Raw genomic sequence first — 17076 nt, 5'->3', positions numbered from 1 at the left:
CTCACCAAGGCTTCTTCGGCAGCACCTCCCAAACCTGCGACCTCTTCCACCTAGGACAAGGGCAGCAGGCGCATGGGAACACCACCACCTCCAAGTTCCCCTCCAAGTCACACACCATCCTGACTTGGAAGTATATCGCCGATCCTTCATTGTCGCTGGGTCAAAATCCTGGAACTCCCTCCCTAACAGCATTGTGGGAGTACTTTCACCACACGGACTGCAGCGGTTCAAGAAGGAGGCTCACCACCACTTTCTCGGGCAATTAGGGATGGGCAATAAATGTTGACCTTGCCAGCGACGCCCACATCCCATAAAAAAACAAATTAAAAAACCTGGGCCCAGGCATTTCCAGACTCGGAACGTGTTTCTGATGTTTAAAGTCCGGAAATATCACAACCTGGGCTCGGGCGTTTCCGGACTTCGGACATCAGAAACACGTTCCGAAGTCCAGAAAAACATGAAAACCCGCTCGGCCTCGGTCCCAAGGTTGCCGGATAGAGAACTGCTGCCTGGGCTTCACCACTTCCAGTCCAAGCAACACCAATTTATCCTTACTCTTTGTTTCCTGTCAATCAACCAACTTTTTAGTCCACGCTGTTACATTTCCTCTTGCACTGCATATCACAGCCATGCCCAATCCTGTCCTCACCCAACTCCTTCAGCAGGGGTTGCTGGATAGCAATCAGAAACATGAACCATGTCTGAATTTCTCTAACCCAGGAGAAATAAGGCCATTTCTAGTATCTCTGTCACCATGCCAGCTGAAAGCTAGCAGCACAGTTTTAGGTTTGAAGCTGCAACCGTCCTGGTATAAATGACTGATTCTCATTGGATATGCTCAGTGAGCAATAGCTGGGGGGTGGGTGCGGTGGTGTTGGTAGGGGAGAGAAACACTCTGGGTTCCTTTAAAATAAAACAAGTAAGCTAAGACCTTGCTGTGCTCCAAAACCTATTGGCTTTGCCACACGGATAACTGATTGTTCTCCAAATCTTCCAAGTTACTACCCCTCATCAAACGCTCAGCTCATGCCAATAATTAGGCGGGAAACCATACTTTCACTTTGTGCCTGGAAACACTAACTGGTCAATCTAAGTACTTTGGAATGCAACTGACCACACATGCACCAATCCAAGCTTCAAACGACCTGTCACCTCAGTGAGTTAAAACTGTATTTTGTCACTAACCTTGAAAAATGTAGTGTTGATTAAAATATTCTAGATGGCACTTTTGAAATATTCCTTCTCCAAATAACTTTTCCCCTCCTCCATTTGATTTGCATTGTTCCTCCTTTGTAGTTAGCACATTGTAATTATGCACTTCACATTTTCCCTCTTGAACTGACAATTGCCATTTGCGAAATGATGGGCAGAGATGATTTCTTTTGTGTTTGCTGATGATTTCCGTGCTATGCCTTTTGTCTTTGGTGTATTCTGGGCCACATTCATGACTGATGTGTCTTTGTTTGTCTGAGCAACAGCATCCTTGAGGTGGCTGAGCGTGCTGCGAAGCCTGAAGGATGAATATTAATGTACCATTTCTCCTACAGTTGTGAAGTCTCCAGGTTATAGTTGGAAATGGTTAGAGCCCTGTCCATTGACGATCTGACCACTCCAGAGTTGACTGTGTTGGTAGCAAGAAATTAAATGTAAATATGAGCAGCATGAATTCACTTTCTGTATATTTAAAGATTCAAAATTTCCAATTCCTTTTTTTGTAGTTATAAATCTGAGAAATGTGTCTTCCAATTTTCTCCAGTAAACTGCATGGCAAGGTAGATGGAGATGTCGCATCACAAATAGGTCATTATAGCTATATTAAGCTGTGTAGAAACCCAACTCACATTGCCTTTTACATGCATTGATATTAATATTTCAATGAACGCCAGCCATAATGTTTTGCTGCCAGTGATTAATGACCTTCTGTCTTCATTTGTTGTGGAGTACATTTTTCACCAGTAATGAAGGCTTTCATGTTTATTATTAATTTTATTATATTACCTGACAAATAAGTGGAAATGTGTTACAGAAATATTACAAGAGTCTCTTTATTATGACAAACAACTTGCCACAGAAGCAGTTTTAATACGGTTTGGATGTTTGATCTGTGAGCAACCACTAGAGGGCCAATACATTAAGGACCACGGAGAAAGCAAAAGGTGCTTTACTTCTGCAAACGAGTGCTGTTAGCTTCCATGCCTGCTACTTGACCTTTTTTTTTTTTTGCATGTTGCCTTGTGGGCCCAAAAATGTTCATCTAGCCAATACATTTGATGCTTATTTAGATATTGGAAGATCGGTTATCTTCTGACCAATCCTACTGACCGTATCTCATGATCATACTCAAGTAATTAAATTTCCCAGCAGGACCACCTTGATAGAAATGCCACAGTGCGGAGCAAATGCTCTTGCCCTTGAGCAGGTGGTGAGCCACCTTATACAACTGAGTGACTTGCTAGGCCATTTCAGAGGGCACTTGAGAGTTGACCACATTGCTGTGGGTCTGGAGTCACATATCGGCCAGACTGGGTAAGGACGGCAGATTTCCTTCCCTGAACGACATTAGTGAACCAGATGGGTTTTTACGACAATCCAGTAGTTTCATGGTCACCATTACTGATACTAGCTTTTTATTCCAGATTTATTTAATTAACTGAATTTAAATTCCCCAGCTGCTGTGGGGATTTGAAATCACATCTCCGGATCATTAGCCCAGGCCTCTGGATTACTATTCCAGTAACATAAACACTATGCTACTGTACCTCATAATTCCCTTTATCCAGTCATTAATATTAAGCAAACATTTGGAACGTGTGTGTGGGGGGTGGGGGTGGCAAGTGAGTTAATGTTCCTTCACTTAAGTAAGCTCTGTTGTAAGTAGGCGAGCATTAACTGGAAGGCACTATATCATCATAGTAAATAGACTGGTGCAATTGTTTTTATTTTCCATATACGTTTTACATGTGTCACTGGTGCCTTCAGTCATGTGTTTTAGCTGTGGATTTTTATTGCGCATGTTGTATCTCCACTTCCTGTCACATGACCAAATAATAGCGTGCATTTTCTGAAGAATTCAAAGTTGTGTAAAAATTTGAGAAAATTACTTGGGTTCTGTGTATTGTACGAAGTAACGGTTGTCTTGGAGCGAGTTCTGTGCTATAATAATCTTGAAGGATCCAAAGTCTGGTTTTGCTCTTGTGATCATTGGGATCCTTACAATCTTGCAATTCACTAAGCAGGCATTTTCTGTATTCATTTTCATTTGTTACAAGTTTAATTTTGTTGTGACTTACTAGTTCCGTTCATGCGATACCAAGCAGTTTCAAGATCTGACACAGACCCTTTCTACCAGCAGAACTCTGTAGCTGTCAGTTTTACTTGCCACCGTTCCACACAGGAAAGAAATGCATAAAACATGATTATCCGTTAACATATTTGAAGAGCCTGTATCTATTTTGAAGCAAATCTCTGTGTAACACAATGTTTCTAATGACGTTCAAACTTTCTTGGGAAATAACAGCGTTTCGTTCTTGTAACACTTAATTTTGATTGTGATAATACGTGTTGTTTCACCTTGGTATGCACAAGCATTGTTTCTATCCAAACAACTTGCATTTATATGCATATACATGGTTCATTTTTAGCAATTTCAGAGAATACAAGGGAGATTGGGTTGGATCGTATTTCATTGGATCTATAGCAACTGAAAGAAATGTACAATGTTAAAGGAGAAATAAGTATGTTCTTTACATATACAGTATAATTCTATGGTGTGGAGATGCCGGTGTTGGACTGGGGTGGACAAATGTAAGAAGTCACACAACACCAGGTTATAGCCCAACAGTTTTATTTGAAATCACAAGCTTTCGGAGCGCTGCTCCTTCGTCAGGTGAAGTGGAGAGATGCATAAAGACACAGCTTATATAGTCAGAGAATAATGCCAGATGATTACAGGTAATCTTTCTAACTGCCATTTATCACACCTCGGCAGAGAGATAATCACAGCAATCAAAGGTGTGAATGGTGTCCAAACAGGTTAGTCAGGAAAACATTACATCAAAGAACAATGAGGTGGGGTCACAAGGGGTCAAATGTTGCAGATGCTGGGGTCTGTATGAAAAACAAAAAACAGACAAAAAAACTCTTTTTTTTTGCTGGAAATCACAGCAGGTCCGGCCGCATCTGTGTAGAGAGAACAAGCCAACGACGACTCGAGTCTGGCTGACCCTACGTCAGGTGGGGTTACATGTAGCGTGACATGAACCCAAGATCCTGGTTGAGGCCGTCCTCATGAGTGCGGAACTTGGCTATCAGTTTCTGCTCTACGATTTTGCGTTGTCGTGTGTCTCGAAGGCCGCCTTGGAGAATGCTTACCCGTATAATTCTAGAGGGAGGAAAAAGCATTTTATGAAGTTCCAAATGTTGCAGTAATTCGGGAAATAAATTTAGAATGGCAACATCCAATGGTGACTACTGGAAAAATGGATAGGATGTGAATTACAAAAATTAAATCAATGTCAGATTAAGGTCAATAGAAGGAAGTGATCGCCATTCTAAAAACGATTGCAAATATAGTACGTACCCGGCATGAATACATAAAACCAGGGGAGAAATTGAACCTCGTTTCACCCTTTTGTTGGGTTACAAAATGAAGTTCGTGGGCGGACGAATTTCGGGTCGCGATTTCTCACACTTGATCTTCCCCCGGGAGTACGCCGGCTGTCAAATTGGAAAAATTTCAAGTGTGCAGGCTGTCTACCTGAAACGGGCATTGGGCGCCTTGAATATGCAAATCGGGGTCCTAACACCGGTTTTAGGACCTTGACGCAAAATTGGAGAGCAAATGGGCGGAGCATGCACCACCCATGCTCCACACCATTGTTCCGGGTCTCCAGCTGCCTAACCAGTTGCCCTTGAAGGGATTGCTGTGGAGCCAGAAAGGAGCAGGAGTGCTCTTCTTGGCTCCACGAAATTACTGCGGGCTGCTGCGAGCCCGGGTTTGCATTGCCCAGTTTCTAATGGGCCTCAGGCTGACTTCTTCAGGCGTGCCTTCACATTGCACTGACTGTTTGGTCTCAGCTCCCGGTGAGAGTTGAATTGCTCCCCCTGTCACTTCTGAGTTCTCTTTGAAATTCTGTTTTATTTTTTCAGTAGCTCTTTCCATTTGGGTACTGCACATTTTTATATCCCTGCTGTGCAGCCCGTTGATTTTTATACACATGATTTATATTTGCATTCATCAACTTCATTGACAAATTCCTTCATTGATGAATCTTGCATCCCTCCTCGCTGTGAGCATAAGCGTCTGGAAGAAAGTGTAAATCTACACGCAGGGCAGTACTGTGGACAGCACATTGTATAAGACCATTGGCAATTCAACCACTGGACCTGCTGAAACTGATTCAAATGGGTGGCCTGAAAGGCTCCCCTCTATGACAGCTGGCAAGGGTTTTGTTCTTTATCAGTTGCCACTCACGGTATTACTGCACAACTATTAAGGAAATCTCATTCTGTGTAGACAATCTAGTGAGGATGAGCAAGACTACTGCAAGAGGATATGGTTTGCAGGAAAAGGATTAAGATGATTGATGTGCATTATGCTGCCTCGGAGCTGCTCCAAGATCTTTGCTCTTGTGCCAGAGTAAAATCCTAAAGCTGCCAGTGAATGTTGGCATTGATGCAAGCAAGATTTCCAAGATGTGGCTTCCCTTTCATTTTACTTTGCACTGGCTGCAGCACAACTGCAACTGGTACAAAGCCCACTTTTTAACTTGCCCTTTTTAAAACTCCATTGGCAAGTGAGTAGCGTCTCAAAGTTTAAATGATTGAAAGGAGCTGACTGCCCTGTCACCACTTCTTAGACAGAAAAAAAAAGATCTGTGTCTGTTAAAGGCTGGTAAGTAGCACTCCTTCATGTCACTTAAGTGTATGTAAGCACAGCCTGCCGCCTCCCCCCAGCACACAGCAATGAGAGTGGGCAGTGTAACCATGACTCCGTACTCATATTGTTGTTAGTAACATTATATGCTGCATCTGAATTTAAAGCCCAATAAGTACAGATGTTATCAATAGGGGAATTTCTTTTTGTTCATACTGAAGTAACTTGCACATTTTTGTTCTTCATTGTATTGGTTTGGATCTGGAATAGCATTTTTACTTCACAAAATCTCCAATTAAGCTTGTAGTTATCTTCTGCTTGTCGCTAAGATTGCTTTGAACTACCGAAAAATTTGACCATGATAGTGTGGTTGTACTGCAGATACCATAAAGAGCGCAGTGTTCAGCTGGCAGACCCAAGTTATATTAGTAATGAGGAGCTTTCCACATGCGTGCTTGGACATACGGCGTAGTTATAGCATTCGTGCCTCTGAGTCAGAAGGTTGTGGGTTTAAGCCCAATTGCAAAACTTGAACACAATGTCTAGGCTGACCCTTCCGTCTAGTATTGAGAGATAAATAAATTAAATATATTTCACGGTTTGGGTGCTCCTTGTCAAAATATAGCCTGTTACACTCATCTCCAGATACTTGTATTATAAATATTATTTGTGAACTTTAAAGCGATCTCTAATTTGCAATCCCTCTGAACTATTAGAACCAGAATCCTGGATGTATTTTCATCAGTTTCTCTCTCTTCTTACCAGTCCAGCTGTTGATTGTATTAGTTATCTAATTAGAAGCCTTGTATTGAGTAAATATTAGATTGAGAAAAGGAAATGGTGAATGTCTGTTACCACTCTTTCCTCTGCACGTTAGTTACTGTCTTTCCCCTTACTTCCAGACAGTAGTCACTTTTTTATTTTGCCTAAAGCTGTCATGATCCTGGTTTTCAGTGCATGTGACTGACTCGATCACCCTAAAATTAAGTTGCATTACTATTGATGGTGTGTTTCAGAGGAGTGCAATAGACTAGAGGTTTTTTTCAGCTTATCATTTGCTATTTTACTCTCGGGATGTCTCTCCAATTTTGTTTTTGAATTCTTTATAATGAGGCTGTTATTTTCTGCTTCTCAACTCTGATTTGATTGCAGACTTTTCCTCCCTTTTTCTTTCTTTGCATTTCTGTGAACATGTCACTGTTTCAGGTACTCTCTCTCTTTTATTCATTCTGTCAGTTTTTATTTCATTCACATTCAGCATTTCAGCTCTTGCTTTGTTTTGCTTCTTTCTTGGATCATTCTCTATATCTTTAGTTGATGTTTTTTTTGCTGCCTTCTCCTTTCTGCCTCTTTTTCTTCTTGAAAGCACGAGGCCTTGACATGACACCCGTCAACGTAAAAGTCAGAAACCCAAACCTCCATCGTAATAAACATCACAAGTTCATATTTCACAAAATCATGCAGGCATTGTTTTCTTGGCTTTCCAGCCAGTCACATTCAAATTTAATTATGTACTAGGGTCGCTCGCGGTAAGTTGGATGATATACTTGTTCTATAGGGACAGAAGCATTCTAATTCTACCAAGTAATGCAATAATGTATTAATCTGTTGCTAACGTGCCTCTATGTGTAAATTGCTGTGTCTCTTTATAGCCACAAAGTCTAACTGCTGTGGTTTCCTGAGGTCAACTACAGGCTAATTGCTCTTCGGAAGATCCTGGAATCAATTGGATCTCAGAAGAAATAGGAAGTGATCCATTTTATTTAAGTGTAACAAAGAAATTTCCATGTGAGACAAAATTTGACACCTGATGGACACATCTTAAACTTGTGTGTATATATTTGTGGTGTTGCTCACAGTGAATCAGAGAGACACTATTTTATAAAACAAAAACAGAAAATGCTGGAAACACTCAGCAGGTCAGGCAGCATCTGTACAGAGAATAGACAAGAACGAATAACACATTCTAAAGTATGTTTCATAGGTCTGCTGCACAACTTGGGTTGAAATGAGATTCATAAACTGTTTGAGCTTTGTTCTCAGCTTATCACAGAATCACAGAATCACAGAAACCCCACAGTGCAGATAGAGGCCATTTCGGCCCATCAAGCCTGCACCGACACATATCCCACCCGATCCCCGTAACCCCTACACCAACACATATCCCACTCTATCCCCGTAACCCCACGTATTTAATCCCCCTAACACAAAGGGTCAATTTATCATAGCCAATCAACCTAACCCGCACATCTTTGGTCTTCCTTGTACCACTATCAATTACATTATCAACAGTGAAATTAATAAACTTAGTCTATCATATGTCTAGCCCTTTTAATCCTAGTGAAATTCTAGTACTGTACTTGTTGAACGAAGATTTCCCTGAATTTGATGTATAATTTTAAAAGGGCTTGTATTACTGGAATGATTCAGAAGTTTTGTGAGCATTTTTATATAATGGTATACTTTAAGCAATATAAACTAAAGGGTACAATTTTAAAGGGGTGGAGGAACAGAGAGACCTGGGGGTTCACATGCACAAAATCTTTGAAGGTGGCAGAACAAGTTGAGAAGGCTGTTAAAAAAGCATATGGGATTCTTGGCTTTATAAACAGGCAGAGAGTACAAAACCAAGGAAGTTTTGCTAAACCTTTTATAAATCACTGGTTAGCCCCCAGCTGGAGTAGTGTGTCCAATTCTGGGCACCACACTTCAAGGAAGGATGTCCGGGTCTTGGAGGGGAGTGCAGAGGAGATTTACCAGAATGGTACCAGGGATGAGAGACCTCAGTTATGCGGAGAGACTAGAGAAGCTGAAAATGTTCTCCTTCGAGCAGAGAAGCTTAAAGGGAAATTTAATAGAGGTGTTCAAAATCATGAATGGTTTGGATAGAGTAAATAAGGAGAAACTGTTTCCAGTGGTAGAAGAGTCGGTAACCAGAGGGCACAGATTGAAGGTAATTGGCAAAAGAACCAGAGGCGACATGAGAAGAATTTATTTTGGGCAGTGAGTTGTTATGATCTGGAATGCACTGCCTGAAAGGGCGGTGGAAGCAGATTCAATAATAACTTTCAAAAGAGAATTGGATAAATACCAGAAGGGGAAAATTTTGCAGGGCTTTGGGGAAATGGCAGGGGAGTGGGAGTAACTGGATAGCTCTTTCAAAGAGCTAGCACAGGCACGATGGGCCAAACGGCCTCCTTCTGTGCTGTATCAATCTATGAAGCCATCAAAATACTACAATGTAATTTAGCAAAGTGTATTGTGGATCACAGTAGTGTTAATACATTAGACATTAATGATTTACTGCATGACAAACATCTGTAGCGTTTAAGAATTACAGCTGAGAAATAAAACGTGACTTAAATGTCAAATATTGCCCCTGTTCAATTTAAACCAATTTTTAGTTCATGTAAAAGAATCATCTTCTTCTTCTTAGGCAGTCCCTCAGAACTGAGGATGACTTGCTTCCACATTAAAAATGAGTTCTCAGGTGACTGAGAGTCCAATGCGGGACCTACAGTCTCTGTCACAGGTGGGGCAGATGGTGGTTGAAGGGGCGGGTGGGTGGGGTGCTTGGGTTGACGTGTGCTGCTTGCGCTTGGCTTCCGCTTGCTCCCGGCGAAGAGACTCGAGGTGTTCAGCTGCTTCCCGGATGCTTCTCGTTCACTTTGTGCGGTCTTGGGCCAGGGATTCCCAGGTGTCAGTGGGGATGTTGCACTTTTTCAAGGAGGCTTTGCGGGTGTCTTTGAAGTGTTTCCTCTGCCCACCTGGGGCTCTCTTGCCGTGCCGGAGCTCCGAGTAGAGCGCTTGTTTTGGGAGTCTTGTATCGGGCATGCGGACAATGTGACCCGTCCATCGGAGCTGATCAAGCGTGGTCAAAGCTTTGATGCTGAGGATATTGGCCTGAGCGAGAACACTGACGTTGGTGCGCCTATTCTGCCAATGGATTTGCAGGATCTTGCGGAGGCAGCGTTGGTGGTACCTCTCCAGTACTTTGAGGTGCCTGCTGTACATGGTCCATGTCTCTGAGGCATAAAAGAACCTATACTTCAAACACTGTAGAGAGAAAAGACAGATCAACTTTTTGGGCAGGGCTAATTCTGTCTTTTCAATCTTTTTCTTTCCACAGATGTTGACTGACCTGTGTGTTTCCATCATTTTTTATTTAGAAATGAATTTTCCAGCATTTGCAAGTTTTTGCTTTTTCTTTATACTTAAGAACATAGTTCTGGGTTTTGTCATATTACAAACAATAAAGGGAAGGGAACCTGTAAGAAAATATAGTCCCAAAAGCATGAGGGAATAAGATGCCTTTGCAGATGCAGCAGAGTACTCACTATTAGTGCAATGTTATATGGACACCGGGTGAAATGGGTAGAAAACATAACATGAAGCGCTTGGATATTTGTTCTGTAAGATGGTGAGCATTGCAAACACTAACTCCACACCAGGCGTGGAACAGTTGTAACTTTAAAAACTGTATTGTATAGACTCCGCCAAACCCAATCTCCCTAATATCACAGCCATAATACAAGATATTTGCGCAGTACTTTCATTTTACTTAGAAATTATTAGTCACAGTCCTACACGAATAATGAATTTCACAAACTAGGGTAAAAATAGCCACTCATCTGCTTGCTCCAGACATGCAAAAATGTGGAAAATATCAGGCCAGTGTTGATCCCCCGTAGGGTTAGATCACAAAGAATAATGTATCATAATTACTGTAGTGGCCACCAATTTTTAAAAAGTTAATTTGGAAACGGACACTTTGCAGCCTGTGTAAAACTGTAACATCTTGAACTATTGGCATTTAACAGCACTTTCTTTTCCACTACTTCAGGGACAACAGTGCCTTTTAAAACAACTTGAAACACCTTTGTTTGTACAACAAGAATATCTTGCAAAAGTAATAGAAATGTCACTTTAAAATTTATAAAACTTCTGTTAATTTTAAGAATGGTATTTAGAAAGAAATGGACATATTGGTCCAACTGCCCTGCCTGAGTTCGGTTTACCCGAATTGGAAGGATCGAACAACATGTTGGTTCCCTCATCCAGAAGACTCATTTTCTACAGCGCCCTGCATTCCAAACAATTTTGGAAATTTAGTGACTATTATATGTTTTCCCATGAAAGGTCATCGACCTGAAACCTTGACCCGGAGTTGCGGTCAGCGGCGAAGCAGAGGCGCTCGCCGCTGGCCCCGAAGAAAGCTGCCCACAGAGATCTCGATGTGGGAACCAACATGTTGTTCGAGCCTCCCAATTCGGGTAAACTGAACTCGGGCAGGGCAGTTGGACCAATATGTCCATTTCTTTCTAAATACCGTTCTTAAAATTAACAGAAGTTTTATAAATTTAAAACTCACATTGCTATTACTTTCCCAAGATCTCGATCTCTGTGGCGAGAAGTTTGCCTTTTTCGACGTTCAAGTGATTTCAGCGCAGTGTAGTGCAGTCCAGCCTTCGGTCGCCTGAGGAAGAGAGTGTTTTAAGACCAGGACCTGAAACCCGGCACTAAGCTCATGGTCTACAGAGTAGCAGTGATACCCGCCCTGCTGTATGCCTCAGAGACATGGACCATGTACAGCAGGCACCTCAAAGCACTGGAGAGGTACCACCAATGCTGCCTCCGCAAGATCCTGCAAATCCATTGGCAGGATAGGTGCACCAATGTCAGTGTTCCTGCTCAGGCCAACATCCCCAGCATCGAAGCTTTAACCACACTCGATCAGCTCCGATGGACGGGTCACATTGTCCGCATGCCCGATATGAGACTCCCAAAACAAGCGCTCTACTCGGAGCTCCGGCACGGCAAGAGAGCCCCAGGTGGGCAGAGGAAACGCTTCAAGGACACCATCAAAGCCTCCTTGAAAAAGTGTAACCCCCACCAACACCTGGGAATCCCTGGCCCAAGACCACACAAAGTGGAGGAGAAGCATCCGGGAAGGCGCCGAACACCTCGAGTCTCTTCGCCGGGAGCAAGCGGAAGCCAAGCACAGGCAGCGCAAGGAGTGCACGTCAACCGAAGCACCCCACCCACCCGCCCCTTCAACCACCGTCTGCCCCACCTGTGACAGAGACTGTAGGTCCCGCATCGGACTCATCAGTCACCTGCGAACTCATTTTTAATGTGGAAGCAAGTCATCCTCGGTTCCGAGAGACTGCCTAAGAGAAGAAGATATAGTGGGATTCCTTAGTGCGAGCTGGTGTGACGCCAACAAGCTGTCAAAGCAGCCAATCACATTGCAGAATTCTCGCAGACAGGGAACCAGGAAATGAGAAGCTCTTTTTATCTGGACTTTAAAAAAAAAAAAAATGTTAGAGAGCAAAACAAAGATTGGAGCTCTCAGATGGGGATAAAGTAGAACCTGAAATATCATGAACAAACTTTAAAAAATATATATATATTTTTAAAAGTTTCTTAAAAATTGTAATTTTTATCATAATAGTTACTCCACAAAATTAAAATTCGTTTTTCAGGGCCCGAATGTTTGTTTAGCAGTCAATATGCTGTTAAAACCCCAGTTGCACCTAATCCAAAAAGGCTTAACAATTAATGGGGTATTTAACAGCGACATTACCGTGGAAAAGCTCAAGTTTTCGTCAGTTTCACTGATTACACTGATTGCTGGCTTTGGGGGTGGAGTGGGGAGGCGCTGGTGGTGGTGGTGGGTGGTGGTGGGTGGCGGCCCACAGCACAGCTAGTGTTGGAGCAGTGAATGACTGACCGCAATGTCAGGATTTCCATGTTTAGATGCACATGCGCTACATCCTGAAGTTGCGGTCAGTTTCAAAAGGGTAATAATGGCGAACGCTGTTAGTTTGCTGTTATTACCGGCCCGTTAACGCTGTTTCTCTCTCCACAGATGCTGCCTGACCTGCTGAGTATTTCCAGCATTTTCTGTTTTTATATGCGCTGTCTATTGCTGTTTTTCATTTTATAAAGCCAGAGCACTAGAATCCATATTTAATTGCACAAGTCAAGTGTTTGTTTCTAATTGTCCGAGTGGTGCCTTTGACTAGGCCACCTGTTGGATGGATCAACTTGCAGACTAGGTTGGGTTAAGACCCAAAAGATCCCAAAGCTGGGTTGTAACTGAATGCTATGACTTCTGAGTTAATCCCAAAAATGCCATTATGCCTGCAAGTCTGGATATCTGATTATGTAAGGCTTAGAACTTTCTGTTGTTTTCCTCTGGGTGGCACTATGAGGCCATTTTGTTAGTGTAAAGATCGTAGTGAATATTGAGAAATGAATAGAATTCACAAATGAACCTTTTTTTTTACTATTCTTTAACCTTTAGGAATCTGGTGAATTGCGCTATCAGCTGAATCAGGTCAAAATGAAGAAAGAAGAGGCCGAGAAGGAATTCAGGGAACACAGAACAAAAATGTTAAGAGAATTTGAACTCCGAGAACAGGTAGGAGCCTCTAAGTTGCAACTGCTGAGAACTGTTTCCTGAGAGTTATAAAGAATTCAGAAAGTGGGAGGGAGGGCACGGGGGGTGGGGTGGGGGCAGGGGTGTGGGAGAGACTAAGAATATTACAGTAAATGAAACACTGGCTTTGTGCCATTATAGTTGCAGATTGAAATTCTAGTGGCATAAGGCCTTTGTGTTAGGCTAGATCTTAAAAGGGCCTCACTATGCTTTTCTGTGTTTCTGAAATATCAGTATTAATGGTGAAAAGTGTTTGTTGTTATTTGATTGCCTTTTAGCCAATAGTCTGCAACATTCCAATCCAAGAGTGTGGTAACATCTGCTGGAATTCATACGACCATGGATAGCTTTGAGGTCTCTGTATCTAACATTACAAAGGATTTGAATGACCTAAATATCTTAATGATGCTCGTAGTTTAGTGGTATTGTTATGTTTCTTAAGATTCGTTTTTCATTTAGAATGAATGGGCCATAAATCTAAGCTGATATACATTTGATTGATTTGATAAGGCTGGGCTAAGGCCCATTTTTGCTTGGTTTAGGCCTGGATCAGCTTCAATTGTCTTTAAAATGTGCGATTTTTAGGTTAATAACAATTATGACAGCAAAAATAAGTGCACCAAAATGATCACCGAGAGTGTGCTACTGCTGCGTAGCATCAGTTTGTGACATGCAGAGGTTAATGCGATTATAAGATTTTATTAATTAAGAACTGAGCCATCATGGAAAGAGCATCATATTCGTTGTTCTGACCTAGATCACATGCATTAGTGATCAAATTTACGACTGATCAATAATTCTAAATTTCATTACCAATAGTAGTTTGGTAATAAACATGACCATTTGGACCAGTTGTACATGTGGCACGAAACACAGTTGACACAGAAGATAATGGCCCAGAAATTCGGGTCGGGGGCTTCCCGCGGGTGCAAGCCCCTGACCTACACTTACATATCGCGCTGACATTTTATGACTGGGCCTGCTTGGAATTCCGGTCTGTGGCCCGGTTCAGCTCCCGGCGCGCTGTGCGTGCGTGATCCAGTGGCATACTTAGTGCGATGAGCCGGCTGGGATCACGTGAGCACTGGGCAACCAATGGGAGTTTACAAAAGTCCATTCATGAGTTAGACATAAGACCTGTCAAACTCATGAAAAGTACGGGCGCCCAAAACACTACTTAAACTTTAAATAAAAGTTAAAAAAACATTCCAATAATTAAATTAACTATTAATAACTTTTAAAAACTAATTTAAACAATTAATCAAATTTCTGCCAAAATTTTTTTTTCAAGAAATCGGGTCCAAAAATTAACTTACCTTACTGTAAATTCTTTAAAAATAATAAACCTGTGGAAAAAAAATTCTAACTTTAATTATTAGACCACTTACCTTATAAAACGAAATCCTTATGTCTGCTTTTTACATTCGTAAAAAGTGGAGACCTTCACACACAGACAAACCTGTTTTTAAAAAAAAAACGAAGTTCAACGCGCCCGCGCTGCCTCAAACGTCGCTAGGGAACCGCCTCTTAACCCCTTGGTTCAGAGGAGAGGAAATGCCGGTTTTCCGCGCATGCGCTGTGCATGCTGAAATCCGGCACTTCCAACGGGCCCACGCGTGAGTACCCCGTCCGTACTCACGCGTTGGGACCGGAATTACTGGGCCAAAGTTACAAAGTGGCCACTGATATCTGCAGTTGACTCGATAATGTCAGTGCTGGATTGTAAAGTTTGACTTATAGTTGCCAAAATGTGTTTTATCTGTAATGAACTTTGGCAACTGGGGGAGAAAGAGAGTAGCTGAAGTCTGTGCATCTGGGATTGATGGAGACAAGAAAGGGAAAGCAACACTGACGCCACAAGCAAGCGGAGCTCTCCACGCTAATGGTTGTTCCCCAGTTTTTTTTACAATTTTAAACTCAGATTTTACTACTTGTTTGGTTGGGGAGTTGTAAGCAATGAGCAAAATATGAAAAGGAATGTAAGCAAAACAAAAATGCAGGTGGGAGAGCTAAACAAATAAACAAGGTAAGACAAAAGTAAGGACAGAAAGAATAACAAGCTAAAAAGTGTGATATGGTTAAGTTAATAGAAAATGCAGTTAAGAATATTGCATTGTACTGACACTGCCTAGTTTATTGACGTGCACCTGGAGCATACCTTTTACAAAACGTGCTTATAAAATATATTGCGATACAGTTTAGGACTACTTCAGAAACTTGGAGATGGGACACTAACTTACTGCTTTTAGTGAGATGGTAAGCTGATACTTTCATGATCACAATTGCTGTTCTGTCCTCCTCACGACTATGATTCGACAGACAGCTAAACCCTCATCACCAAACAGGAGGCGTTGTTGCTTTTATATCCAGTTTAATGACACAGGGTGAAACTACAAAGGGAGCAAGAAATTACAACATCAAATAAGGCCGATTGGTATTACATTCACGATCTGAATACACAAAATAAACCTAGGATAGTAGAATGAAACATTACCACTATAACTCAACGGTTCTATTGCAATTTGAGGTAAATCTGATACAACAATCAAAGGTCTAACACATGAATGCCAGGGGAAAGACTAATAGCCAGCCACATGGAAACTCCACAAAGTGCAATATTTTAACTCATCTGGCCACAAATATCAAGAAATGGTGACATAGATCAAACATAAAGACATCTGATAAAAGGCCAATTACAGACAATGCCAATCAAAGGGGGAACTGGGAAGGATGGCGTTAGTACTGTATACATCGCCAGCCATGAATTCTGGGCTCCCTCGTGGTTGTGTTTTACTTTCACTTTCTCATCATGTCACATGACATAAATCAACAATAAGGAGGTAAGTAGTAAAACCACTAGGGGGAGACAAAACACAACACTAAAAGTCTCATAGGGGACATAACACTCCCTGTCTGGTATCTCTAAGATGCCACATAATAAAGAAATACAACTTATCAGGGAGCAACCGTCTGGTCTTCCTTGGAGAGAAGAAGCACAATCTCTGTGATTGGCCTGTAGAAGAGCTTTGTCCCATCACCGATTGGGATCTTGACCTCTACCTTCCGAACTCTACCATCTTTGCTGGGGAAAACCTTTGAGATGATCCCCATCGGCCATTCACTTCTTTTGTTCTGACTGTCCTTCATTAAAACTATGTTCCCCATCTGGACGTTGGTCTTTGATGACTGCCATTTGCTACGTGCTTGGAGAGTTGACAGGTACTCGCGTCGCCAATGGCTCCAGAAGGTGTTGGTCAGACTCTGTACCTGCTTCCACTGACGTCTGTAGAGGTCCTTGCTGCCGAACTCTCCTGGAGGTGTAGGAATGGCTTCTCCTTTCTGAGTGAGGAGGGTGGCAGGCGTCAGGATGAATGGGAACTCTGCATCTGATGACGGAGGGACGAGTGGTCTTGCATTGATGATGGCTACCACTTCGGCCATGAATGTGGTGAGGACTTCATGAGTGAGTCTGGAAGATCCATGTTCCAGAAGCATTGCATCCAATATGCGGCGTGTGATACCGATCATTCGTTCCCATGAACCTCCCATATGTGAGGAATGTGGCGGATTGAAGATCCAGGTGCAACCTTGGTCTGCGAGGTATCTCTTAACTGTGTTGTCATCGTTAGGAGGAATGTCGAGCTTCTTGCAGGCTCCGATGAAGTTGGTACCACAGTCAGATTGAAGCTGCTTGGCCGGTCCACGTATGGAGAAGAATGACACTTCTGTGACTTTCTGCTGGGGACGACACAGGAAT

The 17076-nt window shown here is 42.3% G+C and overlaps 1 protein-coding gene across 10 annotated transcripts in view; it reads left to right on the top strand.

Annotated features, from left to right (window-relative positions):
- Positions 1-17076, top strand: part of sdccag8 (SHH signaling and ciliogenesis regulator sdccag8) — a 414689-nt gene that overhangs the window by 92204 nt on the left and 305409 nt on the right. For all 10 annotated transcript variants that reach the window (XM_085979869.1, XM_085979861.1, XM_085979875.1 and 7 more), the window contains one exon: positions 13185-13301. In XM_085979869.1, coding sequence (XP_085835995.1) covers positions 13185-13301 — 117 coding nt within the window. The remainder of the gene's footprint in view (positions 1-13184; positions 13302-17076) is intronic.

This window comes from Somniosus microcephalus, chromosome 3, assembly GCF_052327205.1.
Source record: "Somniosus microcephalus isolate GS21.2 chromosome 3, FLI_Smic_1.0, whole genome shotgun sequence".
Classification (NCBI taxonomy): Eukaryota; Metazoa; Chordata; class Chondrichthyes; order Squaliformes; family Somniosidae; genus Somniosus; species Somniosus microcephalus.
This window is presented reverse-complemented; position numbering and strand designations above follow the sequence as displayed.